At 44.9% G+C, this 27,700-nt stretch overlaps 1 protein-coding gene across 9 annotated transcripts in view; it reads right to left on the reverse strand.

The window, feature by feature from the left end:
• LOC119035119 (schwannomin-interacting protein 1) overlaps positions 1-27,700 on the reverse strand; it is a 643,607-nt gene that overhangs the window by 28,619 nt on the left and 587,288 nt on the right. For 6 of the 9 annotated variants that reach the window (XM_037126366.2, XM_037126368.2, XM_037126367.2 and 3 more), the window contains one exon: positions 15-133. In XM_037126366.2, the coding sequence (XP_036982261.1) occupies positions 15-133 (119 nt within the window). Of the gene's footprint in view, positions 1-10; positions 134-12,897; positions 13,420-23,613; positions 23,883-27,700 lie in introns of those variants that run through there. The other 3 variants (XM_037126371.2, XM_037126370.2, XM_053657557.1) reach the window with 3 other exon arrangements.

A 27,700-nucleotide genomic window follows, 5' to 3' on the forward strand; every position in this document is an offset into this window, starting at 1 on the left:
AAAAGAACACTCACCGAGAGGAAAGGCTTGGCTTCCCGCTTTTGCTACAGCTGGTATAAATTCCTGGGCCATCATCAAAGAAGCTGCCGAGTGCCAACTTCTGTCGGATAGACTCTCTCTCATTTTTCTGTGCCTAAAATTTCAGGAAAATAAAAAATGCCGATAAGCGGGCAGAAAACATCACAACCACGGGCGGTCTAACTGTTAGGTTTCTTTGTACTGGAACATGAGATGAAAAATAACTACGTGGGCCACAGCAAAGGGCACTGGAATTATTAAGAGCTGGACGTAACCCAGTCTCCCCTGGTTCCACCTCTGCAAGCGATTTCAAGCCTTCAGGGTCCTTCATGATTCTCAGTCTGGGAATCACCTCCTGAGGTACTAAACAATCTTCGCCAGGGCAGAACCGGGTTTCCTGGAGCTATAACCTTCTTCTCACCTGCTCAATATGACAGAGGAAAGCTGTGGAGGGCAAGCATTTTGTCCCAAATCAAGTTGCTTTCATCCCAAATGTGGCCTTTCCCCGAATGCTGTCTTTCTCTTCCTCCTATCATCCCTTCAGCCCGCTTTCTCTATGGCAAAGACAGGAATTCATTCAGGCCGCATGCACTGAACCTCGATGAGATGGCAGATGCCACACTACTGACGCTGGAACAGAGCCCCGGACGGACAGACGTAGCCTCTGCTGCCACCAAGTTCTCAGTCTTATGGGGACTATTGTTTCTGTTCAAGAGTTGCAACGACCTTACCAGGTTTAGAATATGAGAAGCCCCACCATATTGCCTGGGCTAGATGGAGGATTCTAATTGAACCCATCTGTTTCATATTGTGAAGGGAAGTCAGGTCGGCGTGCACAGGAAAGGATCTGGTAAACGACACTACTGAGATAATTTGGGTATGTTTACAACACTTGGCTTCCCATAAAAGTCCCATAAAAATTCACCATGCTGAACTTTTAAACCCTTTAAACAACAGGAGAGAAGATTATGAATGATTTCCTTAGTTAAAAATAAAACAGCTACGAAAACAAACATGACTTCGAAATCCTGGGGTGAGGAGGTTTTGGTTGGCTGTTGTGTGGGGATGATGAAGGCTGTGAGGAGCATCGTTTTACGCTCTGAGCAGGGGGCTGAAGATTATGCTGAGCAAATTAGGTTACAAAACACAGTTCGCATGACTGGGGGTGGCTCCGGAAGGCAGGATGGCTCCTGGATCCTCCCGGGAGGAGGTTCTGGAGCCACGTCTGCTCCTACCAGGACCCAGAACGTACAGTGAAAGGTCTGCGTCTCACTGCATCACAGCGACAGAATGCACCTGTTGGAAGGGTGGCTGAACAATGGCTTCATTTCACCCCCAAGTGAAGAGTGGTGTACTGCAGGTTATCTAACATAATAGTAGTCACAGGCGGCTATTTGCATTCAAGTGAAAAATTAATTAAAATACAATTTCATTTCCTCAGCCACACTAGCTGCACCTGAAGAGCTCCACAGCCACAGGTGGACAGCAGACTAAATACATGACACAGCAGTACCGCTAAGCCACGGGCTCCCAACTGCCAGCTTGAACAGGCTGCGTCGGAATTTCCAGTAGAGACTAAAATTCACATTCCCATTGCCTCCCAGCCTCCTGGCTAAGGTCATGTGTGAAATACACAGCCTTAGGCTCTAGGACCGGATATTTAGTTTCGATCGGTTTGAGACCTTCTAATTCAAGGAAAGCTCATCTCTATTCTCCTTTTCTCTTAACATTATTTAGTCTTTGGACACTATAAGCATTTTTCAACTTTCACACTTAGCAAGTATATCTATGTGTGTGTCTGTCTGTGCATCCATTCATCCATCCCCCGATTTGGGGATGTGCTGATTAATAAGCAGGGGTGTCCAACCTGTGGCCCATGGGCCGCGTGCAGCCCAGGATGGCTATGAATGTGACCCAACACAAAACCGTAAATTTACTTAAAACATTATGAGGTTTTTTTGTGATTACATGTCACAATGTATTTAATGTGTGGCCCAAGACAATTCTTCTTCCAGTGTGGCCCAGAGACACCAAAAGGTTGGACACCCCAGTAAGGGAACTATGTCACACTCAAAGATATTTGTGTGTGACATTATCATTCACAAGAAATATATATTTGGTCATGTAGATGACCAAAATGTTATTTCTCATAAATATGTGGTTTTTGTCCACAGGCCCTGGCTCACAGCTCCTAAAACTCTTGCAATTTTATAAGCGATGAGGACACAGGTTGTCTACTGTTAGGTGAAGGAGGTGACTTTTTGGAAAGCACCTGAGGATGGGGGCTGGTTACCAGGAGCTCCAGATGTATCACAACAGGGTTGGAACTTTCAGTCTTGCCCCCCAGGTCTGGGTGTGGAGAGCTTCCTCCGGGTTGGTGATCCCAGTGGGGCACCTGGAGAGGGCGCTGAAGCTCTGTGTCCCTTCCCACACCCCATGCCCTCTGCCTCCCTTCATCTGGCTCTTCCTGAGTCATATCCTTTTCCAGTAAGCCAGTGTTCTAGTAACTAGCACGTTTCTCTGAGTCCTGTGAGCCATTCTGGCACATCAATTGAACCCAAGGAGGGGGTTGAGGGAACATTTGATTTAGAGCCAGTCGGTTAACAACCTGGCCTTGCAATTGGTATTCTGAGTCGGAGGGGGTCATTGGAACCTCCATGTCGGAGGGGGTCATTGGAACTTGTCTAGCTGGCTGCTGACAAGTACAGGTAAGATCCTGTTATGTGAGGAGTCTTGTAGGACTGCACCCTTAACCTGTGGAACTGGAGGCTCTCTCTGGGCACACAGTGTCAGAACTGAGTTGAGTTCTTGGACACCTTGCTCATGCCCAGAACTGTTTGGTGGGGTATGTGTGTCAGGGGGATTCTCCCATGTTGGAATCGGGTATGGGAACCCTAATTTAGCGTATAATGTAGCCCCAAAGTGGAAGACTACTTTTACAGTAACAGATGTGATTCTGGTTTCATACTGTTTACTGGGCTAGCATAGCACTGAGCCCCGAGAAAGTAACCCCGAGGCTGTAGAGGAAGCAAGAATGCCTTTCATTTCATAAGCACTCATGACTGCACTGCTGGGATCCTTAAGCAAAGAAACCCACTCTCCGAACAAGGCAGAGCTGGCACTCAGGATGGTCCTGCCAAAACAGAACCACATCACCTGACGTCTTTATTGAAAATAAATTCATTTCAAAATCCCCCAAATCTGCCATGCAGATTGAATGTAGTCAGAGAGCCTATTTCTCAATCCATATAATAAATGGAAGAGATTCTCAGTCAATGCCCTCCAGTCAGAAAACTGTTGGATGGAACTGGATACCCAAATATAAAATCAGTAGATAACAACAGGAGTGTGAATGACTCACGTTCGACAACATGCTGGTGTCTGACCTTGGCCTGGGGTCGGAAAGAGGTCTTATTTAAAGAAAACTCCCATCCCAGGTGTGACTGTGATCACACCCTTGATTCCATGCCCATCTTTTCTGATGTACTTGGTATACTAGAGCTATAGTCATTGGAGAAGGCCTTAAAAACAATTCCATACATTAATTACAATTCTTCATACCTAACTACTTCGTTAACAGTTTAAAGAGGACTATACACACAACCTTCCCCCTTCTCTCTCTCTGGGTCCCACTGAATGCAACAAGAAAAGTGTAAAGCATACGAATGTCACCCACAACCCCACCACTTAAACACAGGTCACTGCGAACATTTTGGTATATTTCCTTCTAGTTATTTATGTGTGCCTGTTTTTTATTATGATAAAATTGAGATCATATTGCTTACTGGATTGAGAATTTCCCTCATTTCAATAAAAATTCTTTAAAAACAAATTTTAAAGGCTGTCTATCATTCTATCCTATGTTAGCCATTTAGGCTGCAACCAATTAAAAATAAAGTTAGCATTTTTACACACATCCCTGCCCACACGTCTGATCACTTCCTCGGGACAGGTGCCTGAAGGGGAAGTACCAGATCAGCTGGGTGCAAACATTTGCTGAGCTCCTGACACATTCTGTCACGTTCCTCTGAGGAAAGCTGCTCCCATTTACATGCCCACCAGCGATGGAGACGATATAGCTTTTCCCGAATCCTGACGTACACTGAGCACTTTCACTTAAAAAACCCCTGCTGTTGTTTTAAATTTGATAGGCAAGGAGTAGTGTTTTATTTTAATTTCTTTGATTACCAGTGACATTACATATTTAAATATTTTTTAGTTACTGTACCTGCTTTTCTCTGAATTGACCTACTCTACTCCTAGCTTTGCTTCTTTTCCTTAAAGGCCTGAGAGTTCTGGAAATTTTATATTGAGAGTACTAGTGCTTTTGAGTATTAAGTCGAATTATGATGTAGTTTTAAGTCTATTGCTAGTTTCCTCTGTCCTGTCTTTGATGGTTTTGTGCTTGTTTGTGTTTGGAAAGCCCTTCCTGGTCCAGAGGAAAAGGATCTCACTTGACATTGGAGGATTAAATGAGAAAATTTACATAAATTTCTTAGCAGCAGTTCCTGGTCCAGGCTAACATAAACCTACCACAAATGGTAACTGTTTTGGCTCATTCTCCAACAATTTCTGCTTTGAAGGTGAGGAAATGGATTGTGATGGGAGGTTGCCCCCCTGGTGTAGAAGAGCTAGGATTCAAGCCCATCTTTCTGGTGCCAGATCTTTCTGTTCTTCTATTCCGACAAGGAAGGTCCAGGCTAATAATGGACAGCATGTTGGGGATACAACGTGAGACTCACAGAATTAGGGACCTTCGCCTCTCCTGAGATGGACGTGATGCTCCCTGAGGTCAGGAGACCGCCCTGGGCCACAAAGCCTACCTGGAGGTCTCATGGTCACCGGACACTCACGGCGCGAACACCTCCTCAGCCGAGCCGCTCCGACACCGATTCTTACCCAGACACCACTGCTCCATCTTCCTTTTGGAACAAATGTGACTCCCAACCTTTCTAGTAGTTATGATTTAATTGGCCAGTAAATAGTTTTTCTTTTAAAATTCACTGGGCAAAACCTCCTTTCCTTTTGGTTGTCTGTATGTGTAAAGTGTGAAAGGTTCAAAGTACTTTTCTCTGAATCGGAAGGAAGGTCTGAGAGAGTGTGTTTTGAACCTGCAGCGCAATTCTGTCCTTCAACCCCCGAAGCCCAAAGATGCCCCAGAGTGAGGGACAGTGACGTGTGCAGGAAGACGGAGAGGCTGACTCAAAACTACACTGTTTAGCTGTGTTATGACAAGCGGAGCCCCGTCCACTCCTAAATGCCGTGGGCAATGCCCTCATCAAACACAAGTAAAACACCTGAAGTACATACTGCCAGCAAGGGTGGAGGAGGAGTGCCTTGTCACCACAAGACAGAAAAGCAGAGTGAGACCAATGAGCGCAGAATGTGCGTAGAAATGCACAATTGTGCAGCCGCCAGTGGTTTTCGTCTTCACCTGTCCCCGAATTCCCCACTGCTACCCCTTGTGCCCAGGCAGATAACACTCACAATGGCTTTCGAGGGTGCCTGGTGAGCTGCTATCTCAGAACACAGACCGTGGACCCCCCAAACTTGACAAGACAGAGAGGTGTTAGGTGAAGAAATAAAAGCAAAAGGTTCTGCTTAGGTAGATATTGTCCATCTCTCAATCTAGTATGTCCCCGAGTCCCTTTCATACTTTCTTTAGGACATGGTGTGTACGTCCCTCACACAGTGATTCTGTTCCCAAGTCCCCCACTCCGGTCCTGCCTTTGTCCCTCTGGTCCAGTTCACCTCACTAAGCAGCACTGTGGTGACTCTGGCCTCTGAGGCAGGGCCACCTGGTCTTTCACGTGCTAATCTGCATGTAAATTTATAGACAGAATATTGAATGCCTTCTGCATTCTAAAATTTATTTAATTGACAAACTATATTTCTGTGGGGACAACTGCAGGGCCGTCAGGGTTCCTGGGAATGTCCTTCAGGAAATAATATCCTAAACCTAATCCTAAAGCCAGCTGGTGCACAGGACACTGCAAACAGCTGCTTCCTCTGTCTGCTGTGCAGATGATGAAACCCGTGCAGCCAGAAAGGGCCTGTCTGACGAAGAGGAAGGGGGCCCTGAAACTCCCCAACGGAGGAAGCTGTGTAAAGAAGCCTGGCTTAGAGATTCAGGGTCCCAAGGGATGCACATGCACAGAGCTGCCGTGGGACTAAAGGCAGAGCGAGCTTTGGAGGAACAATGCCCTGGGCCTGGACGGGATTTGGTGTAGGGAAGGGGAATAGGAGACAGGAAACCGCTTCCCCCAAATTTCCTGTTTTCCATCTCTGCCTTGCGTTAATCTTCCCCTCCACCCCAGCCCCATTTGTTTCTCACTTTTACTGGCTTTTAGATGTCCTTGCTTTATCATGCTAACTGTCTCAGTACTCAATTCACTACTAATCCTGGGAGATAGCACTTCTAGCACTCTCCTTTCCACACCACTGAATCGTTACCTGGTCGATGCTTCTCACACATCGGGGCACATGTGAATGACCAGGGGCCACACTTTCCACCAACGGGGAACAGTGGGCCGTGGAAGAAAATCTTCCTAAGGACTGGGGCCGCATTATTCCAGAAGCTGATGGATCCCCGTGTCTCCCTCGGCCCACACAGGAGCTCAGGGAGCCAGGGGGTGGCTGTGACACAGGTGTGCCAAGTGGAGGACTGCACAGGTGGGCAGACACAGCAAGTGGAGTTCTCCCTGTCACACGGTTTTTAAACCAGTCGCTCTCAAACTTGACTATTCACGAGAACCACTGGAGGGCTCGTGCAACAACATAAACTATATTTCTGATTCAGAAGGAAGGCCTGGGGTGGGGCTGAGAGAGTGCAGTTCGAACAAATTCCCAGGTGCTACTGGTTCAGACACTTGGAGAACCAAGGCTTTGACCAGCTGAACAGACCAAGTAGCTGGACGAAACAGAGTTGGTTCCTCTTGCACTGAGCAGGAATCTGTTCCATGTGGATGGCCAGACTCTGCATCCAGGTGGATTTCATTTGCAGCCGTCTGGCCTCTGCCAAGGCTTTGCCAGGATGCCTGTTTTGAAGCAATTAATATCCCCTGGCTTCAGTGCAATCTATTGCCTAGTGATATCTGGCACCATCGCCATTAGCAGCATCCGCCAGGGAAGGCAACTGGGATTCTGAGCTCCCTGTGGAGAAGCGCTCTTCCTGTGGGGAAGTGGTGGTCACTCTCACTTCTCTGCACAGGCTGTAAGAAAGGCGGCTCTGTGCTCGCATTAGAGGCAGCGTTCCGCCGCGGAGGAGTCCTCTTCAACATCAGGAACCAGAAGCACACAATGTATTTGTCTGTTAGGCAAATTTTCTTTGAAACAAAAACTCAAAAGGAAAACCTAAATATACTGGTGGGACTTTCTAATTATTTTCTCACTGAAACAACCATGGGTTTGTCACAAGATGAAAATATAGAACAGCATTTCATAGGAAAATCAATTGTATGCTTTTGAATGGCACCTGTATTAACTATTTGTACGGCGCAGATTATTTCAAGTTCTTGCGTTTTACTGCATCCCCTGGGAAGACTTTGATTATTAGTGCGCATGTAAGTTAAATAATTAGAATCATTCTATCACTGAGTGCATATTGCGTCTGGACACCGGCTTTTCAGTTTGCATTTGTGACGGTTCCCATTTCAGACACTAACCAGTCCAGAAAGGCTTTCTGAAAGGCTGTTGAAACCTTCTGACTTTGCATCCTCGAACCAATGTGCCTAATCAAGTCCTCTGGGCTCAGTGTTGGGCTGGACTGTTGGGCAATGCGGAGAACTTGCTCAGCATCAGTGCTCACGGGAGACCGAGCTTTGGACACCTAAACTCCAGGACAAGCACCCAAGGGAAAAGACTCTAGAACATGTTTTACTTGAGAGCTGGCCGACACCAGAAGTGCTGGGACGCCAGTGCAGAGAATGAAGAGGTCTGCTTACAGTTACTAGTTACCCCTGAGGATGGTCTGGCCTCTTGACTGCATTCCCTACCCTCATGCTACAGGGATGATGTAAACAGATGCAGGCAGATAGAAGTGCTGTTGTACAGAGCCCCTAACACTTGAATACTCTAATTGTTAAGGACCAGAGCAAAGGCATTTAACAAACATCTAATCTGGGGCTGAAGTTTCCCTGGCCACTTCCTGGCTGAACGGGAACTTGGTGAGGGTAAAGGAGCCCAAGGTGCAATCCACAAAGGTGACTAAATTACAAGTGTTGCAACACCCAATCCTAAAGGGACACCGGTGAAAACTCAAGTTTTCCTTCCTTAGGAGTAGCACGTCCCAAATGTGACCTGCAGGGAGCGTCTTGGGCTCTTTCTGGTTCTCAAATGACTGCCCACAGAGATCACTCTCTCATACAGCACACTGATCCAGGAGCTCTATTTTTAACAGGCGCCATTTCAAAGGTCTGCAAAACTATCACAGTCATTCAGTGTCACTGCCAGAACACAAAGTCTAAAATGCCTCTTGCACGGTTATGAAACAGTCAAACCTCAATCAACTGCCAGATCCTGGTGCCTCCAATTTCCCATGTCAGGGTGGATACAGGGCCTAGGAGAGCTGGACATAGTCATGTGACCAGAAAGGAGCGTGGGAGGCCGGGGCAGGGAAATTGAGGTCAAGAAGACTCAAGTTCACATCCTGACTCTGATACTTCCTAGTGCAAGTTACAAAAACTTTTTTAAGCCCCAGTTTCTTTTTCTGAAAAAGAGGATAATACTACCTATCTTTAGGTTGTACTAAGGATTAAATGCAATGTTATATAAAAAATAATTGGCATGATACCTGGCCCAGCAAGAAACTTATTAAATGGTGGCTGTTAATATTAAAGGTAGGAGCAGGGTAAGCTGTTGAGAAGAGTGAAAAAGGGACTAAAGATGGCCAGAAATATCCAGAACAGGCAAATCCATAAGGACAGAAAACAGATGAATGAGTGTATAGGGAGGGGAAAACTGGGAGTAATTGCAGAGAGATACAGTGTTTCTTTGAGGGTAATGAAAATATCCTCGAATTATAGTAGTGGTTTGTATGACATTTTACATACGCTGAAACCCACTGAAATTTGAAATGGTGAATTTTATGGTATACGAATTTTATCTCATGTATTATGGTGTATGAATTATATTTCAATTGAAAAATAAAGCACACACATTTTCTGTATGTGTGTGTGTGTGTGTGTGTGTGTGACTAATTTTCTCTTTTTGAGGTACAATTCATATGCCATAAACCAGAAAACCTAGTTACTTGGAACCCACTCCCTGACCATGCTGTGAACTGAGGGGCACCAACAGGGAGACGTGATGGGAAGGCCCCTCAAGTAGGAGCCAAGGCCTCGCGTTTCTGTCCTCTAAGACCAGGCAGGCCAATCCTTCCCTTGGAAGAAAAGGGGACCCTGGCTCAGAAAGCAGAAGAGATTGTCCCCAGGTGGCCAAAGCGGGGCTGGGCTCCAGGGTTCAGTAACCTGACGGAGTCCCATCCAGCGCATTCAGCCCTTACAGGCAGGAAGACGTGAGGGTTAATGGAGGTCGACGGCTGCTTTTCCTCGGTAATTGAGTGGGGAGGGCAGAGCTCTTGTCTGGAACGGCAGCTGGCATTCTGTGTTCCTGTTTATTGCAGTTTATCTCAAGCAGTCATTCCCATTCACCTTTTAAAAAAAACATGAGGCGCAGCTGTGGCTTCACTTTAAATATTGTTCCTTCCAGCCTTTTAATTTTTTCACGGGCTCCTCCCTAATCTTTTGCTATAATTGGATGCACAACACTGGAGATAGCACCTTGGAGGAACAAAGCAAGGCCTTCCCGGCCTGGGCCACACACGGCCCACCCGCAGCTCCTTTCTCTGCGAGGAACAGCCTGAGAGCAGAGGGCAAGACCCACTTCCCTGGCTCTGCTCTGCTCTGGGACGCCATGGGAGCCAGGTTCTGCCGAATTCCATGTTAAATGTTCTAGATTTCCTTTCTTGCCACCAGTGCAATCTGGGTCTTTCTGGGCTCTGAGATGGCACAGGCTGCATGTTTTCTAGGTTCACACGAGCTAGCTGCACATTTTTCCAGGCAGCACCATCCACATCAGCTTATTTGCCTGTGCGGTCCCCTTCCCCCATTCAGATTGTCAGCTCCTTAGGGAAGCCCAGTCTCCCTTCCCTGACCCTGACCCTGGCCCTGGCCCTGAACGCAATGCTGGGACCATGGGAGGGTTCTTGTTAAGTGATGGCTGTTAGATCAGGACGTAGACATGCTCGGTGCTTGGTCCTAAAGATACTCAGGTGAGTACACGGGTCTTTACCAGAGGGCCAGAGGCCGCTCAGGGCGAGGCAAGGCAATTGCAGAGTGAAGATACACACCTCGGATCTGCCAAGGTGCAGGCTTTCCTTCCTAAACCCCGAGATCCGAGTTCTGCCGAGCAGTGTCAGCACTACTGAATTAACCAGCAGTCCTTAATGAGGCCTCTTTCTTTCCATTGGGGCCTTCCCCAAGGAAAAAGAACAGATGCACACTCTTTTCCTTCCTTTGCCCGGGTGGAATCTAATTTTCGCTATTGGAAAGTGACCTTTCCCCTGAAGGCCGTTTGCCTGACTGCATAACAACCTTGTAAAATAATCCCTATACGCATGTGGTATTTATTAGTACAACTGGTACAGGGAATTCTGTCGTATCCAGACAGGGGGATTCCAATTTTCCAATTGCTTTTGACAACTGACCTCATAGCGAGAAGAGGTGGAAGAAGACATTATTGAAACTCTTTGTATTTTAAACACGTACTCAAAAATATCTATTTGTGTGTATGTTTCATGCACATATATTTTTACAGTGTTATGTGCATGTGACTTATGAACAAAATATATGTATATCAGAGGCACAGGCTCAAAAACATTATACTTAATGGGTACAAGGTCAAAAGAGCCTGCAGACCATTGCTTTATGGCATTTCATTTAATTTTCTACTTAGTCAACCCAACAGTGGAATGAAAACATTCGAGGAAAAAACTCAGAAAAAGAAGATTCCAATTAGGAAAAGTGATTTCCTGTCCTTTGTATTTTGAAGAAAGCACACATATGTCGCCCTGTCTCACTAGTCATTCTTAAGGAAATTATGACTAGTATTTTTTAACATAATGAAGCCTTCACAGTAAACATGATATGCATGCATTTGAAAGCACTTGCCTGAGAAAGGCAGTTACAAAGCTGAAACAACAAGAGAAACTCTCACGTGTAGGGTCCAGGACAACAGGAAGTGACCTCTGGCGTCCCAGTCACCTGGACGCCTCCTCTAGTGGTCTTTGTACTCACCTACTGGACATGGTATCTCCTGAAACCACATTCCACTGCCTCAGTTAGATAATGGGTTACACAATGCATCTCTGTACTGTTGTTGTCGATGTTTTACAGCCACTGCAGCCTTTCAAGTTCGTGGCTTTAGTCAGAGCTGTATCAGGTTGCCCCGTTATCACTGCTCACCCATTCCGGGCTCTCTCAGGTTGTGCGGGATGTGAAACTCCAGTGCTCATTACTTTATTGTTACTGTACGAGAAGTGGCACATCGTTCACTTTTCCTCAGTGCAAACCGACCTGCACTTTTCTAGCTGAGAAACTATGTGACCGCCTCTGGCACTGAACGCAGCAGGGAGAACTGTGAGCTTGTCCTTCTGGGTTGGGTGCGTCACCGACTCTGACTGCTGAGTGTCCCAGCGCCTTTTGCACACCCATTTCTGGGAGGAGGGGACAGCTGAGAGGTGTTGGGGTTTCAGGACTCGGTGCACTTGTCACCGAGCGCTCGTTCCCTCTTTGGGGATCACAAGGGACAAAATACAGGCAGGGCAACATGGCAGGTCGTTTAAATTTCTTTTACATGTTTAAGCTTCAGTTTCTGGAGAAAGAACATCAATTACTGTGGACTGCTCTAAGGAACACAGTATATACTTAAATAGCCCCTCACACGCGATTATGCATGTAAGATATAGACCGCCATACTTTACAGTATTAGATGTGAGAATCTACTTCGATAGAAGCTTCTTTCTGTATCTCACTCTGGAGGAGGGGAAGTTAGTGACATTTTTGATCAGATCAAAAATTTGACACCAAGTTTTACTGTTTTAGGAGTCTGTGATAACTGATATTTGCCTCTGAAGCAAGAGAGGTTTTCCTTTCCAGGTCCCTGGTACGCAGAAGGGCCCTTGTTTTTCCTCCTGCGCTGTGCTGTGACCCGCATTTGACTTATGGGAAATAATAGGGGGAAGCACACAGTATGTGTTTAGCCTTCTGTGGACAGACAAGCATATACTTGTAGTTTAATTTCATGACCTCACCCATATAACTGCAGCTATTTTTACTTAGGTCTCTTATTACCAGACCACTACCATATAAAACATTCCAAAAATATATTTACTGACTTTCAAAAGAAAAGACAAGCAGAGAATTAGTAGATACTATATTAATGTTTTAAAAGCCCACACTTCTCTTAGTAAAACTTAGTATTTTTTATGGTTAAAAAAAGTCAAAATTAGAAAGATATGTTAAACACTCTAGCAATTTTTAATTGCAGGTGAACTATTAACATGTCAGTAATTTTGAAAAATTTTCCTTTACATAAAAAGCCTGCCTAGCAACTAAATGTGTAATAGAATTTTGCAACTTCATAATAACAACATGTGTATTCCAGTTACTGATAAAATATACTAATGAATACAAGCTGGGAAAAGCAGAAAGGAGAACTCTCTCAGCGTAATGCATTCAGTTCTGTGCATTGCAGCTTTCCTGAATATATTATGGCAAGGGCCACCGAGTGTGGAATTTGGCCACTTCTCAAGGGTGATCTTTCTCCCAGTCAGAAAAATGGCCCAATTGTTCACAAACAAAAGAACTCTCCCCCCCTTACCTTCTTATAATTCCCCTCCATGTCCAATGGGGATTCTTGACTGATGATGTCATCCATTCCATCACTGTCCAAATTCATCCTTTAACTCTTCAGAATTTCACTTGAGAAAGAACCTCTCATGAATTCTGATAGGCTGGTGTGCCTGGGGCTCAGCACCCTGACCTCTGCTCATGCTGACGTGGAGAGCCAGGGAAGAGTCTGTGCCCGGCGGATCCTGTCCTCGTCCCGCTCTGTCTCGGAGACGCCGCCCTGCCTGGCCTGCCTGGTCTGTCCTGTGCTCTGGCACAGGGGCAGCTGCCGTTGTCCGAGGCTCACTCTGCACTGACACTCAGTTTGGTGCAAGTCCAGCTTCCCTACCATCTGCTGTTGCCTTCTCCTGAATGATCCCCCCTGGGTCCCTCTCCTGGGCACCTTTCCTGTCCCCAGTCAAGGAAGAGCGGGTCCAACTTGCCAGCTCCCAGGGTCCGGGCTGACAGTGGCTAGGAGCTCTGTGAGGAAAGGAGCAACCTCATTCTGGACCCGGGGTAGAGTGGATGGGATAAAAATAGATGCAAAATCCCAGCCTCACAGACTTCACCAGCGAGTTAAAAGCCGGGTGTCCCATGACAAAATAAAAACAGTATAATTTAAAGGCTAACCTGTAGGACAGATGTTTGCTTTTTCCTCTTCCCCTAACCTACCATTTCTTAGAATCAGATGTAAATGTCTGATCTTGTGACAGAAGCCCCAGCACAAACTGAAATTTATTTCTGACACAGAGGAGGGACCCTCCGCCCTGGGATCAGCGCTCTGTTCTATTAATATAGTCAGGAGAATAAGATCCACCAACGTTTCTCTAAGATTCAGCCAGTGGCAGGCTTTTCCACAACAGACAACGCTCCTTTCTGCCGCCCTCTTTACCCTTTTCCCAGGGCCTTTGGTTTCGTTTACAGGCTTTACATGCGGAGAAGGCAAAGGCCCACGGCTGCAGGGTGTCTGGGTGCAAGCAGCAGACAGGCAGACAGACACACACACACTTATCATTCCTGGATGACTACCACCGCACAGTCAAAAATATGCCCACTATTTATTTCCAACATATAAAGTGCCTGTTTGCAGGAGAAGTGGGCCGGCTCCATCTGACACGGCCACCTCCCGCTGACACGCTCGGAGAGCAGCAAACGTACTAGTTAGTATGTTTTCCAATATGAACTCCTGACCAAGTTCAATGCTGTGAAGGACACACTAACAAGCAAAAATGCCACTCAAGGTAGCCTTTTGGCATCTGAACCTCTACTGACATGCTAAAATTCTGCTGTCGATTTTTCTCCACTTTTTTTTTAAAGTCACTTTGGTCAAGACTTGTGGCTGGCATGTGTCCTCACACAGCTGAGCAGAGCTCTCCTTTTGTAAAGCCAATACTTTCCAGGGGCAGCTCCTGGCCCAAATCCAAATCCTCCCTGAACTCCACCCCTTGACCCCACCACCACCGCAGTTCCCAAGAGAACCACTTATCCATATAATAAGTTGTATTTCATGAGCCACACTTGCACTTGGGCCGGGCTTCTCCTTAGCACAGATACCCCTTGTCTTACTCTCTTCCAGACCCCAGGACCTTCATGCTAAGCCAGGCTCCCACTGTCTGCAGGCAAGGACCCCAAACACCCGCCAGGGCTGTGAGGCAATGCTGGGCACCCTCCCAATGAGGGCGTTGGTTCCCAACACCAGAGAATTAACCGAGACTAAGGCTCTGGGGTTAGAATGAGTACCCCTCCCATAGAGGGTCCTGGGCATATTAACTCCTGCCGAACGCGGTTACTTAAAATGAAGGAAGCATACATCTTATGTGCCAAGCACTTCACACACGGGTCTTACCCATGTCTTCAATCCTCAGAGTAACCCCTTGGAATAGACACTATTATTGGTTGCATTTTATAGCTGAGTGAGAGCTCAGTGAGGCTAAGGGACTTGCCCAGAGTGTGGCTGCTTGCGAACAGTCAGGCCAGAACTTGAACCTGGGCCCCTGCTTCTGTGGCCCACATCCTATCCATAACATGGGTGTGCCAGACCACCGCCCACCGCTGCCTTGGTAAGGAACAGCTGTGCACAGGAAAATAATCAGGCACAGCTTTTATAAGTTAGGCCTCAGTACAGAGAGAATTCAGGCAGCCCTCCTCTGACAGTATCACACACTGAACTTGAACCCCACATCTGGAACACCCAGCATGCAGCACCGCCATCCCCTACGAATTAGGCCTCGGGAGATGACGGGAGAGCTCGGTCTCAGATGATCACGACCTAACACGCTGCACAATCTTCTTTTCTAGTTCACCACGGTGTTTCCAGTGCCCCTGTGGCTCCTTTCCTACCGCTGTGCGGTTTCAAGGCTTTTTCTGGGGGGGCGAAGGTTTGTGTTTTCCACGGTGCTTCCCCTGCAGCATCCAGACAATGCCTTACACACCTGAAGGGCACGGGGAAGGGCTGTTGAATAAATGCATGAACACGGGAGGAATGTACGTGTTGCATAAAATACTTCCTCTAAATGCTGTCCATGGTAGGAAATATTAGTAGCTCATATTACTGCTTTTCAACTGAAGTTTTCAAAGTTAGAACTGGGTCTGCTCTGGTTGAAAGAGCAGGGAGGTACCACGAATTTCAGTATCTGGCCTCGGTCAGTACCCCAGTCCACTTAGCAATCGACAATCAAGAGCTCACATGAATGAAATTTTAAACATTTAGAGATTACACAGCTAAGTACGATACATAACACTGCAAGCCTAATTATCATCATTTTACTTTAATTTTTAACAGGGTGAGCTTAAATATACAGTTAAAATGACTGAGCTCTCATTATTAACCATGCACATGTACACACATATTTAAATGAATATGTAGTAATAATATATTGACTATAGACATACATATACACACACACACATACACTTTAATAATATGCTATCTTTTGGAGAAGGGCCCCTCAAAATGCAACATGAAATTTCCCAGCCAAACATCAGCAGCAAGGACGGGTGCTAAGAGTGCCGAACTCCATTCTCCTCCTCTGCCCGCTGCGCCTTTTCTTGTCCTAAGCATACGATTCTCTAATAAGCACTACACAGAGACAAGTGAGAGGATATCCCCTCCTGAAACACGGATGCAAACGCCTGCAGGGGGTCCCCAGTGGAGACGAATTTCTGCACACTTCCCTGAAGAGTGCTCGGCCCACAGACAGGCTCACTGCCCAGACCATTTCCAGGAGCTGCAGCAACGCAGCTCGTATCAGCGTAAGGTAGGCGGTAGTTTCCGATCACGTGGCCTGATCTTTGATGCACATTCTTGAGTTTTGCTACCCTCTGATGAGAGCACACACACTACCTGGGAGCTTATCAGAAACGAGAACTCTGAGGTCCCACCCCAGCCCTACCGAATCAGAAAATGCATTTTTAAAAGAGCCCCAGGATTTTGAAATGCACCTTCAATTTCAGAAGCACAGCTCCAGACCTTGGAAAACATTCACCATAAGCCACTAGCTTCCTATTTTAGATATTCCTGGGTTTGGTGGTAAGATCCTGCCTTCACATGTTTGGGATCAACAGTGTCATTAACGTCACTTCCGAGAGGTCCAAATGGACACAGGAAAGGGAAGACACCAAACGCGGCATTGGAGACGGGTGTGTGGTGGTTTCTCAGGAGCCCCGCACACTAGGGGTAAAGAGCTGCTCACATCCTTTCTCCAGGGTTTTCTCTGGTTCCTTCCCCACCACCACCCTCTCTAAAATGAACTGCGCTGGCCTAACATGGGCCCAGATACCAATGCTATCTATGTCCTAGAAAATAGCCACTTAAAATCCCTGAGGTTGAAAGGGCCTCTTCTCTGTCCACCCACCCCACCCACCACCCCCTCCCCACAGCCTTGAAATTCAAGGACTGGAACTGCAAGCTTCAGCTTCCTGTCAAGCCCTGACCTGAATTGCAAGGTGCATTGATTATGTGAGCTAATGCTTTTAAATGATCATTATCGAGCACTGGTGGAAATTACTGACTCTGAGAACACTCACCACATTACTGGGAAATTACTTATGCATTGTCAGAAGACTTTCCAATTCACAGATGGGAACTCTCATTCATCTAGACAACCCTTCAGCATCCTATTGTCTCCACGGCAACCAAAACATCCAAATTCCACGTGCTAAACAAACTGATACTTGAGTTATAATCTTTGTCCAAACTAATGAAATTTTTTTGGTTCTAGACAAAGTTCATTTAAATTTGCTTTGCCTTTCAATTAAGGTACTTGGATAGCTAGATACGCCATGAAAATACGCAGGCGATATTTAAGTGAACTTTTCAGTGTATGTTAGAAAATTAAGATAATGGGAGTGTAGGGTAGAGGGGGCAGAATCTTGGGAGTAGACAGAGTGCCAAACATTGACCCATACCAAAAAAGACAAGTCCACAGACACAAATCTTTCTGCTCAATGAAAGTCTGAGTACAAGAAACTCAACTGTGGTCACTCTGGAGGCCGTGGCAGAGCTCCCGAGTGGGACCGGCACTGATACCCTCATTACATTTCTCTGAGTTCTTACCTTCTTTCCCCATTCATGACTCTCCTATGCTGATTGTCATTAGGCCTTTTTCATAGCTGTTTTCTTCTGAATTAAAGCAGTTTTGTCTAAGTACTTTTTATTTTAGGAAGCTTGGTAATTTCTGATGCTTCTAGTTAGTGCACAGGAGAATACTAAGCACACCAAAATTTCAAAATTTTCCTTGGCATGGAAGATATAAATAAGTAACAGGGAACAGCTGTATTAATATTGAGCTTCTTGTGATATCGAGGTTACGAGAGAGAGAGAGAGAGAGAGAGAGAGAGAGAGAGAGAATGTGCGTCTGTGAGCGTGAGGTCTTTGCTCTCTGAAAATCACGAAGGCTGTCTATGGACCACAGAGTGTTTCTACTTCTTGTCCTGCTCCCAACACCACCTTCCTTCCAGGAGAAAACACTAGATGTTTGGCTTAAATTAGGTGTTGCATATTTACTTCTTAAGGTCACTTGGTATCTGAGTGATGGTGTTTGGGGCACCAAGTGCTTCTGTAAAAAGAAATGTTCGTGCTTCTACTAAATTTCTATTTCAGACTAGATCTATAATGTAGCTCTGTTGAGATCCCGTTTGTTTGTTTGTTTGTATTCATTTGGGCCCTTGCCACTGTTCTTCCTTTGTGTTAAAACATAAATCAGGTTTTTAGGTATCTTTCTGGGCTAAAAACAAGTGCAGAATTATATATGCAGGATGAGGTTCTTAATTTTTAAGGTGAGAGTTAGGTTACTGCCTCTTCAGAAAAACACAACACATCTCAACAAGGCAAAATGCAACTGTAACCAGGAAAAACAATGAAAACAAAGTATTTTTCAGCCCTACTACTGACTGTGGGAAAAAATATTCCCAGTAAAAAAAAAACTGATAGAGTAAGACAGAAAATTGTTTCAATGAGCTTAAAAGCCTGTATCAAATGGGGCACTAAAGCGCTTTGAAATTCCCTTTTCCGTCAAGCCAGTATATTTTTCCCTGCTGTGGGTGAGACCGGGCTTAAATTAGGTGGAATCCTAAATGAATTCAAATTTGATACCTTGTTTTCTCCTTCACAGGAAGAAGGTTGGGAAAGGAACCTCACTGGGCCTGGTGTCAGGAGGGAGAGGACATTTTTCCTTTCCTTTGTTAACCATTAAATAACCCACTGGAATCTGGCATGAAGGCTGTTTACCAGTTTCTTCAAAACATGCTGATGATGTATTCCTTAAACCGATATACTCCCTAGTATCTCAGACCAACGTGGCCCGTCTTTTATTTTATGCGCTGGGTGTGACACCTTGATTAGGCTGAAACATTTTGCCCAAGAAAAGGTGGTTGTTTCAGGAGGCAGGAAAGTTTCCTCTGTATGGGAAAAGATTTATTATACCTTTGCAAAATTCAACAGACCGAGGAAGGCAGCTTGCATCCAGCGCTTGCCTCAACCCACCTACCATGGATACTCTGAAAAAGTGCTTGGGGACAGACCATGAGGTTCACCTTGGCAAAATTCCTCCGTGAAGGATTAGTAGGTACAGAGGTATATTTTTAATCATTGCCTCCGGGAAGGCTGGGATGTCTGGGGCTGTCTCATTCATTCTATTCCTTACACTATGCGCCGCCCCCCCCGCCCCCCGTTTTGGCAGATGGGATGTTTGAAATGCTGGCCACTGGCCAAACGGCTCACAACTGAGGTACCTGGGCTGCTGGGGCAGAGTCACCAACTCCCCACTGCAAGGCACAGATCTGAGGTGCTCTCTGGTATTATGATGGGAGATCCTGATCCTGGGAACTCAGACCACCACCAACTGCAGAAATGCAATTCAATCCAACAAACGTTTATGGAACACATACTCCATGTGTAGGGCCAGACGTAAAAACAAGGCTCTTGTCGTCAGGAAGCCTGTTGTCAAGTGGGGGAGACAGACTTATGCATCACCAGCTGAGAATGGATTCTAACGGAGGTAAACCCAAAGTGCACTGAGAACTTTCGACTGGGGATGGGAGGGGAAAGTTTCCTGACGAAGGTGACATTTGAGCCCTGAAAGCTGCCTCAGCCTGAAACAGGTCGAAGCAGGTGGAGGGTGAGGAGACATTCTAGGCACCGAAGCAGAGAAACAGAAGTGTCGCATCTGGAGGAAGGAGAGTTTCTGCCCAGGGGTCAGTCAGGTCATGGTTAGGCCTCAAGAGGCCATGCGAAGCGGGGTGGGAGGCAGCCTAAGGAAAATGGGGACCCGTTATGGATTCTGACCATGTGTCCTTAAGACCTGGAGTGCGTCCGAAGAAGGGATGAGAGTCATTCACCTATCATTTCACTTTGTTTTCTTTCAAGTCTCCATTCCCACAGTAGCAAGAATGCGAGGGTGTGGTCTGTATCGGAGGTGGTCGTCCAGAGAATTTCAGCGACGCAAAGAAAGGGATGAAAGCCTGTCATTGTTTTGATACACACATGAATACAGAAAAAAAAACTGCTGGGAAAGAGGGGAAAGTATTTGGGAGCTCTGAAGCAAAATGGACCCTCTGACCTAAACTTGTGCTGTAGAGTTAACATGACCGCAAAGCTCCCCAACAGAGGATAAAAATTTGGCCCCTCAAAGGCTGCCAGGCCTGAAGCTGTGGGCAAGATTCTTCCCTGAAGAGGCTGGCTTCCTCCCAAGTCTGGAAAAGGGAGGTCGACGGCTCCTCCAGCTTCTAACATGGCTACCTCGGAAATGACAACACACGCCTCTGTAACCTGTTCGATGAGGTAAATCCGGAGAGGGAAAGGTACATGAGAAGTACACAAAGGTGACGACGACGTGAGACCCTTTAAAAACAAAACCGCCACCAAACTTCTGTCCCAGGATCTCTCTGATCACCCCTCCATGGATTAACCTGTTCTAAGCACAGGGCGTGCAAAACGCCTGCAACCGAGGTTCTCAGGCTCTTGGTCATAGTGAAACTCTCTTTTTCAAAAAAAATCACCTATTTGGAAAAGCAATATACCAGAATCAGTGACAGTTCTCTCTATGAGCAACAAATAATTGGGAAATGAAACGGTGCGTGGTGCTCCTGGGCTGTTCCACAACCTTCACCCGGACCCGGCTGGGCACCAGGAGAGGAAGGCGCTCTTAGTTCACGGCAATTCACTGACTTGCTTATGCAGAAAGGTGGCCTCCAACCTTTGGAGACCTGCCAACTCCCATGCCAGGGTGTTAACTAGGAAAAAATCCCATTTCACAGATGAGAAAAGTAAGAGGAAATAAGGGGATAATGTGACCCCCAGGGAAAGCCTGCAGGGTACTGGTGGGGGTGGGGGGAGGCAGCCTGTGGGAGAAAGCCACCCCAGTGGCTATCAAAACATGAGAAACCACGATGCAACGGTATTTTATACGGAGTAGGCATATCCATCCAGACTTCTTGAGGGTTTTTTCCCAAGCCCTGGGAAAGCTGATGGCTACAAATATGAAAATCCTTGCCCTCCGGGAGCTTACGTGGAGTGAGGGAGACAGAAAACACACATCAGTGTGTGCTCTGACAGACGGCAATGAATGCCGAGTACAGAAATGAATGACAGAAGTGTGAGAGAAATACTGGGACAGAACTGGGGAGCTGGCAGTTGACATAGTAAGACTAGTGAGGGCCTCAAGAAGGTAACATGTGAGCGAAGACCCGCAGAAGGGGAGAATAAGTTCTGGGGGACACTCACAGGATGCCCAGGTGCGTGTGAATGTCTGACAAACAGTGAGCCGTTTTTTAGTATAAGCATGTCTCAAACACTGTAGATTGTTTGCTAAATCTGGCAACCCTACATGGGGGAAGCATATGCCAGGTACAAGGGACAGGACAGCTGGTGGGAGGAAAGGAGAATTTTGGAAAGGAGACCAAGAGGAACAGGGCCTCAGGAGGCTCAGCCTTTTATTCTGAGAAGAATTTTGAGAGGGGTCACATACTCTAATTTAGGTTTTAAAAGACTGTTCAAGGGCAGGATCGGCAAGACCAAGTAGGAAGTGATTGTTGCTGTAATGATGATGACGACGATAATAACATAATGACAACATACATGTAGGTATGCACCAAAATGAGCAGGTAACTTTGGGCGGAATGGCTCCTGAAGCCCCGTTCATGGACTCTCCATTAAGAAATGTTGGTATACATTTATGAGGAAAGAAATCAGTCCCACAGATAAATTCTACCTACTCACTAGCAATGCTAATATGCCCTCATCCAACAAAGGGGAAATTTGTTCTTGAAAAACATCAGACTGTCAATAAATCCCAAGTGCCTATGATAACATCAAGCCAAGGACTTAGAGGAACCCATTTCTGAATCCACCCTCGGGTGGGGTCAGCTGGGTTCTAAAACTGAGGTGTCTAAGTGGGACTGAGACTCAGTTTCCGGGTCAATGTCTTGTTTTTTTCTGAGCTGTGGGTACAGGGAGAGATTTTTCTAAAGAATATACAGATTCTTTCAAAAGATTTTCAAAAGAAAATAGTTCTACATAAAACCCATGGAGATGCAGAATCTATCGACTATGATTATGTGCCTGATGCACTTAATTTTATTGTGAAAATAAGCCACAAATACTTCAGAACTGTTAAGCACACAATGACAGTGTTACATGTTGTAGAGTTTATATAAAATAAATTCAATTTGTCTTCCTGTGGAAAAGGCAGGAGGCTAACAAAACCCCTCCCCTCCAGATGAAATTGCTGACATTTGACCAATTTTTGACCTATAAAAACAGTGATTTCATGTTCAACCTAATGAAAAAATATAGGAAATAATCTTGGAGTACCTTGCCTTTCACAAATTAAATTACATAGTTTCTCTGAAATGAGAGAAGAAAAATTATCTTAATTATGACAGTCATTTAATCATCTGGAGCCGTGCCAGGAGCAGGCTCAGCCCTGCAGAGACGTCGACATTCTTCACTCCCTAGCTCTGTGTTAACGTGTGAGTGAGTTCTCAGGAGTTCCCGCTGCATCTTGACCCCTTTCTCTTGGGAAGAATTTCTGTGAAGCACAAATCTCAATACTTGGGATCTACAGACCTAAATGTTCTATAAAATGCAATACTGTAAAACAAGCCTACAATGACAAAATTGCAATTATTAGGCAGAGAAAAAAGTGTGTAAACACATTGTACAGGCACACTCTACTTACCTTAGAAAAACCATTCACTGCCTTCAGTCTTGTGAAATGTATTATCCTGCCTGCATACATTTACCACTGTGAAATCTGACCTTCGGAGAAACACCTGCTTGTCTCAGGTAACCCACCTCACACAAGGAAGAGGCATTGTTAAGTTAGAGAATTGGACTCTCAGAGCTTCTAAACTCGGTCAGTTGAGTAATACCCCAATATGAACTATCCAGGGCTTGGATTAGCCATGCCTGCTGCTGCAAGCAGCAATTTCTCAGAACATTCTTGCTGTCTGTTTACAATGAAGATACTTTCAATGTTGTTTCGACAGTTGAAATTGCAGGAAAGAGTTATTAACACTCTAGAACTGGTCTTTTGAAATCGGCTGGCTCAGTGTTTAATTCAAAACTCCAGACAGCAAATTAGCATATAGATGAATATGTATATTCTAAAACATTTTCTATTTGGAGTTTTTTATGCCTGTTGGCACCTTAATTCGTATTTACTAGCCATTTAGAACAATATATTAATAAAAATAAGTTTGGAAAGACATAAAAGTGCAACTTTAAATGTCAAGTTCACGCTGGCTGATTTTTGAAAATTTCTAAGATCATTCATTACTTCCTATTTGCATAATTTCCTTAAAGACAATCCTAAAAACTGGACGTGAAGCAACTCACATGCAATGAGCAATTATCATATTCCTCGATGTGATCTATTTGACATTCTGACCAGATTTTCCTTCTCTGAAGCCCCTTAAATTCGATTACAGCTCAAAATAGTTCCTCTTATTTGCAGACATACAGAATATGCAAAGCACAGATCACCTCAGAGGATGTCAAAAATGCTTTAAAGGCCAAGGAAACAGTGTTTTCTGCCCCATTAGTCCCCAGAAACCCTAATTACAATTCAGATACTGTACGCCATGAAGGCCGGGAGTGGAGGATGGCAAAATCCCTTGAAAATCCGGAAAGAGGCAACCTGCTGCTTTGGAAGAGGAAGGCCTCTCCTCTCAAAGGATGCCGGCCTCGCAATCAGGCTTTAAATCTTACCTGATACGAACAGTTGTCCTGATGTACCATCTCAGTGCATCCTAGGGCGCAGACCCTAAAGCAGGACTGCTCGGCGAGGCGGCTGCGGAGGGAACGCGCGGAGCATCCGCGGGCGGAGAGAACGCCCTGGGAAGGCAGGGGCTCCCCGCAGATTAAAATGGATGCTGTTTCGCAGATCAACCTGCGCAGTGGCTCTGCCTGTGCCGGGAAGCGCGCAGCGCGCCGAGCTGCTCTCCTCGGAAACCAGCAGTGAGGCTTGCAAACATGGAGCTAGGACCGGGCTGGGGGAGGGGGCGCGCTCATCACTGGCACAATCAGCCAATTATATTATAGGCACAAAGAAAAGGATCAGTCTGGGGCTGGTGTGACCTTCTGGTGCTTTATGAAGGCAGTTAACTGATGTGGAAACATTCTAGTCCTCATTAAAGGCAAAAAGGCCAGGGAGGGAGAGGGAGAGAGCTGGACACAAATCAACGCTGCAGTTGGACATTTCTGACCCCCATCATCACCCTTCCTGCCCACAGATGCCGCTCGGTTGGTGCTTATAAACAAGAGGCCTTCGGGCTCAGTTCAGAACTTTCCGTGTGAGAAAGGGAAAATGGCCCATTCTGAACACCGACACAGAAACGGTATCTTCTGTGCTGAGTTTTTGAAGTGTTTGCCAACTTTATAACTAAAGAAGGGTCTTCATTCTTCGAAAAATATTATTTTGTAATTCTTTTGATTCCCCACTGATTTTTGGCTCTTCTCTGCTTTGTAAGTCAAAGAGAAATAATGTGATATATAATTATTCCTATAGTGTTTTTTGGGGGGAGGGGTGGAGAGGAAAGCTTAGTAAAGTCAGTATAATTCATTCATTTTATGGAAATAAAACTAAACTGCAGCTTTATGAAAAGTAAGGCTGTGTGTGTGCGTATCTATCTAAGCTGCATACCAGCGCTGTGACTTGAATAGACACCCCATCACAACACAGATGATCCTAGAAATCACCACTGTTCTTAACAGGCAGCAATGGAAAGGATTTTGGACATACGGATAGTAACTGAAGAAAATATAAGTTGGACCATCCATGTTTCTGAGGATGAAGGATCCAATTTCTGAACTGCTTCCAGGATTTCTAGGGTTTTAGTGTTTATATATAAAAAAAAAAAACCAGGCCTGCAGATTTTTGAATCTAATTTAATGACAGAAAATTAAGAAAATAAACAATAAAATTTCCTTATCTATTTTCCTCAGTTGCCACAGGCAATTTGTTTTGTCGTTTCTTAATAAACTGGCCCTGAGCACTTACTGGTACTCTGTAAAAATGTGATTGAATTTAAAGCATCAGTTTAAAAAAATTCAATAGGTATATTATTTTTAAGCTCTGTTAATATATCTATTAATTTATCTTCTCAAAAACTCTTATTAATAACCTCACAGTCTTCATTATGCTACTAATAAAGCAAAATAAGTGCTTTTTGCCTGAGGAATGAAATCTACATGTTTGACATGTTTTCATATCGAGCATTATCTTAATGAATGGTGAGAGCTTGTGTTAGGAATATTGGGCGATGTGTTTTTAATTGTATAACAATGTCTCCTGTTGCTTGGAAGGAGAAAAACCGATTGTCATAAATATTGTTAATGTTTGCTATTCGAGCTTCAAACAGGAGGAAAGTTTGCTCTGTCGGTTCAGAAGGCTGACAGAAGGCTAAATCGTGAGTCTTCTTAGACATGGGAAGAAGAAAAGAGGAGAGAAACTGCCCAAGGAAAGGAAACAATAGGCAACCCACCCCCAGCCCAACTCCCACCTCCGTACTGAGTGATGCACACGGACAGAGCCGGCTCTGTGGAGCGGCTCGTCATACAAGCACTTGGATGAAGGTTCTGGAATCCCAACTATGCGCAAGGAAAAATAGGCCAACATAAAAGCTTCTTTTGCAAGGTAGCAAATAAGATGAAATGGAAATCTTAGGCCTAAAGTAAAAGGCATAATCCCCAACGTTCCAAGACAGAACAGCTCTGACTTCAAAGGCTGTTCAAGCTTTACTCAAATTACTACTCTGACAATCTATGACCTTAAGACTCAGGAACATGCTTTCAAAAGCTGTACAAGGCCACTTCCTGGACTCTGTTCTCTTCTGAAAACTGGAGGCTCTGGGATATGTTACATAAGCTCCTGAAGACATTTATCATGTGCTGTTAAAAAAAAAAAAAGCTTAAACATGATCCCACTCTTCACAGTTGCTGTTCCATAAATAGTGGAAGTGACTCAGAGGTGGCGCTGGGGAGAACAGATTTCTGACAATTGTATCCCAAATCCTGTCAGAAAATCTCCTCAAGTGGTATAAACAGGATTGGGAAAAAAAAAGAAAAAAGAAATACATCAAGGAAGCTTCCCTTTATAGTCATTCATTAGAAAGAACTCTGTGTTACAATTTAAAATGCGATTTGCTAGTGCAAAAAAAACGTTAAACAGAAACCAGCTATTTTGAGAACATTGAAGGTAGAAAATTTATCAAACTACAGTAACGTTTGTTATTTATGAACTAAATGATATTGATGAACGGTTTCAGTATGGGCTGCGGAGCACGGGGGCTTTCTTCTTCCCTTCCCGTAAAAAGTATTCAGCCTCAGATTTGGGTGGGACCTCAAGAGAGGTTACACTGTTATTTCCCAAATATGGAAACCAAGGCCTAAGAAAGTTGTTCAAGAACATAAATCCTCCTCCAACAATAAAAAGGCATCAAAGTAAGACCAAAAAGTGCCCAGATTTTCTTTCTGGTTCATACCTTGTGTGTTCATACGAACCAATGCTACATACGGACCCAGCAGGTTTGGAGAAATGAACCACACCCTGACTGAGTCAATGTAGGCCGGCCTTGAAATCAAAATCTATGATCAGTAAAGTGAGGTTGCAGTGCGGTGATGCCTAGGTCTGAACCTAAGGTATGTTTTAAAGGAAGAAAAATAAAAATATTAATATTTCCTGATTGAGCTATTGTTCCTATTAATGTCACCAAGGAAACTATCATGTAATTAAATCCAGAAAAGTATTTTTTTCAATCAAGACATTAAATGCAACAGAATGAAGGGGTTTTTTTGGATAGTGAAGAAAGTGACAAAAAGTCCCATTGCAGGTCATCTGAGTCTACAGTTTCAGAAGTGAATTATTGGGGTCGTGGATTGACCTGGAGGGGCACTGGGAACTTTCTGGCACAGCTGTATAACCTCATAAGGGTTTGGCTTACATAGGTATACACCTGTCAAAAACACACTGAATAGTATATTTAATATTTGTGCATTTTTGTTATGTAAAATTTATCTTGAAAGAATAAAAAAGATATGGTTAGTTGACTTTGAACTCTAGTTAATGACATGCTGGAGTATTTAGGAGGAGGCTTACTAATGTCTGTAACTTACTTTGAAACTAATCAAACACATGAGATGGATGGACTGATAAAAAGTTGGGACAAAGCAAGTTTAGTAAAATATTAACCCTTCAATCTGAATGGTGCGCAAACAGGTATTCACCTAAAAACTTTCCCTCTTGAAAATATTCTTAATGAAATGTTGGGAAAAAATGAAGTCACTGGGGGTAGGAAAGGTGAACAAGGAAGTCATCGTCCTCAGCAATATCTTTTAAATTTTCCTTAGGGAGTTTGGAAAAGCAGGAAGAAATGTTACATAGCTTTAAGTTTTGCTTCTTTACAGGGACATGGAAGAAATGGAACTGCAGAAGGAACGACTCCAGTTCACATCAGGGAGAACTAGGTCCTCAAATGACCCACCCAGAGAAGGACACAGTTGGCATCACTTGTGACAACGAATCGGAGACAGTATCTTTGTGGTTCACAGAGTATTTTCCCCAACATCTCCCTTGATTTGTGCAACCCTGTAGTTGGAACACATTCCCGTTATGTGCCATGTGAAGGAGGGTTTCTGCCCTCAAAAAGTTCAGTAAGACAAAGAAGGCGATACACGCAAATAATGATGAGTGGATGAACTAAGTGCCTCCAAAGAGATTTTGTTGTTTGCTCACTAGGAATTCAGAAGAGGAAGAAAACTCTTAGCTGAGGTAAACCAGGAGTCTGCAATAGTCTTG

Source organism: Artibeus jamaicensis, unplaced genomic scaffold, assembly GCF_021234435.1.
Source record: "Artibeus jamaicensis isolate MK-2021 breed Jamaican fruit bat unplaced genomic scaffold, CSHL_Jam_final scaffold_474, whole genome shotgun sequence".
NCBI lineage: Eukaryota > Metazoa > Chordata > Mammalia > Chiroptera > Phyllostomidae > Artibeus > Artibeus jamaicensis.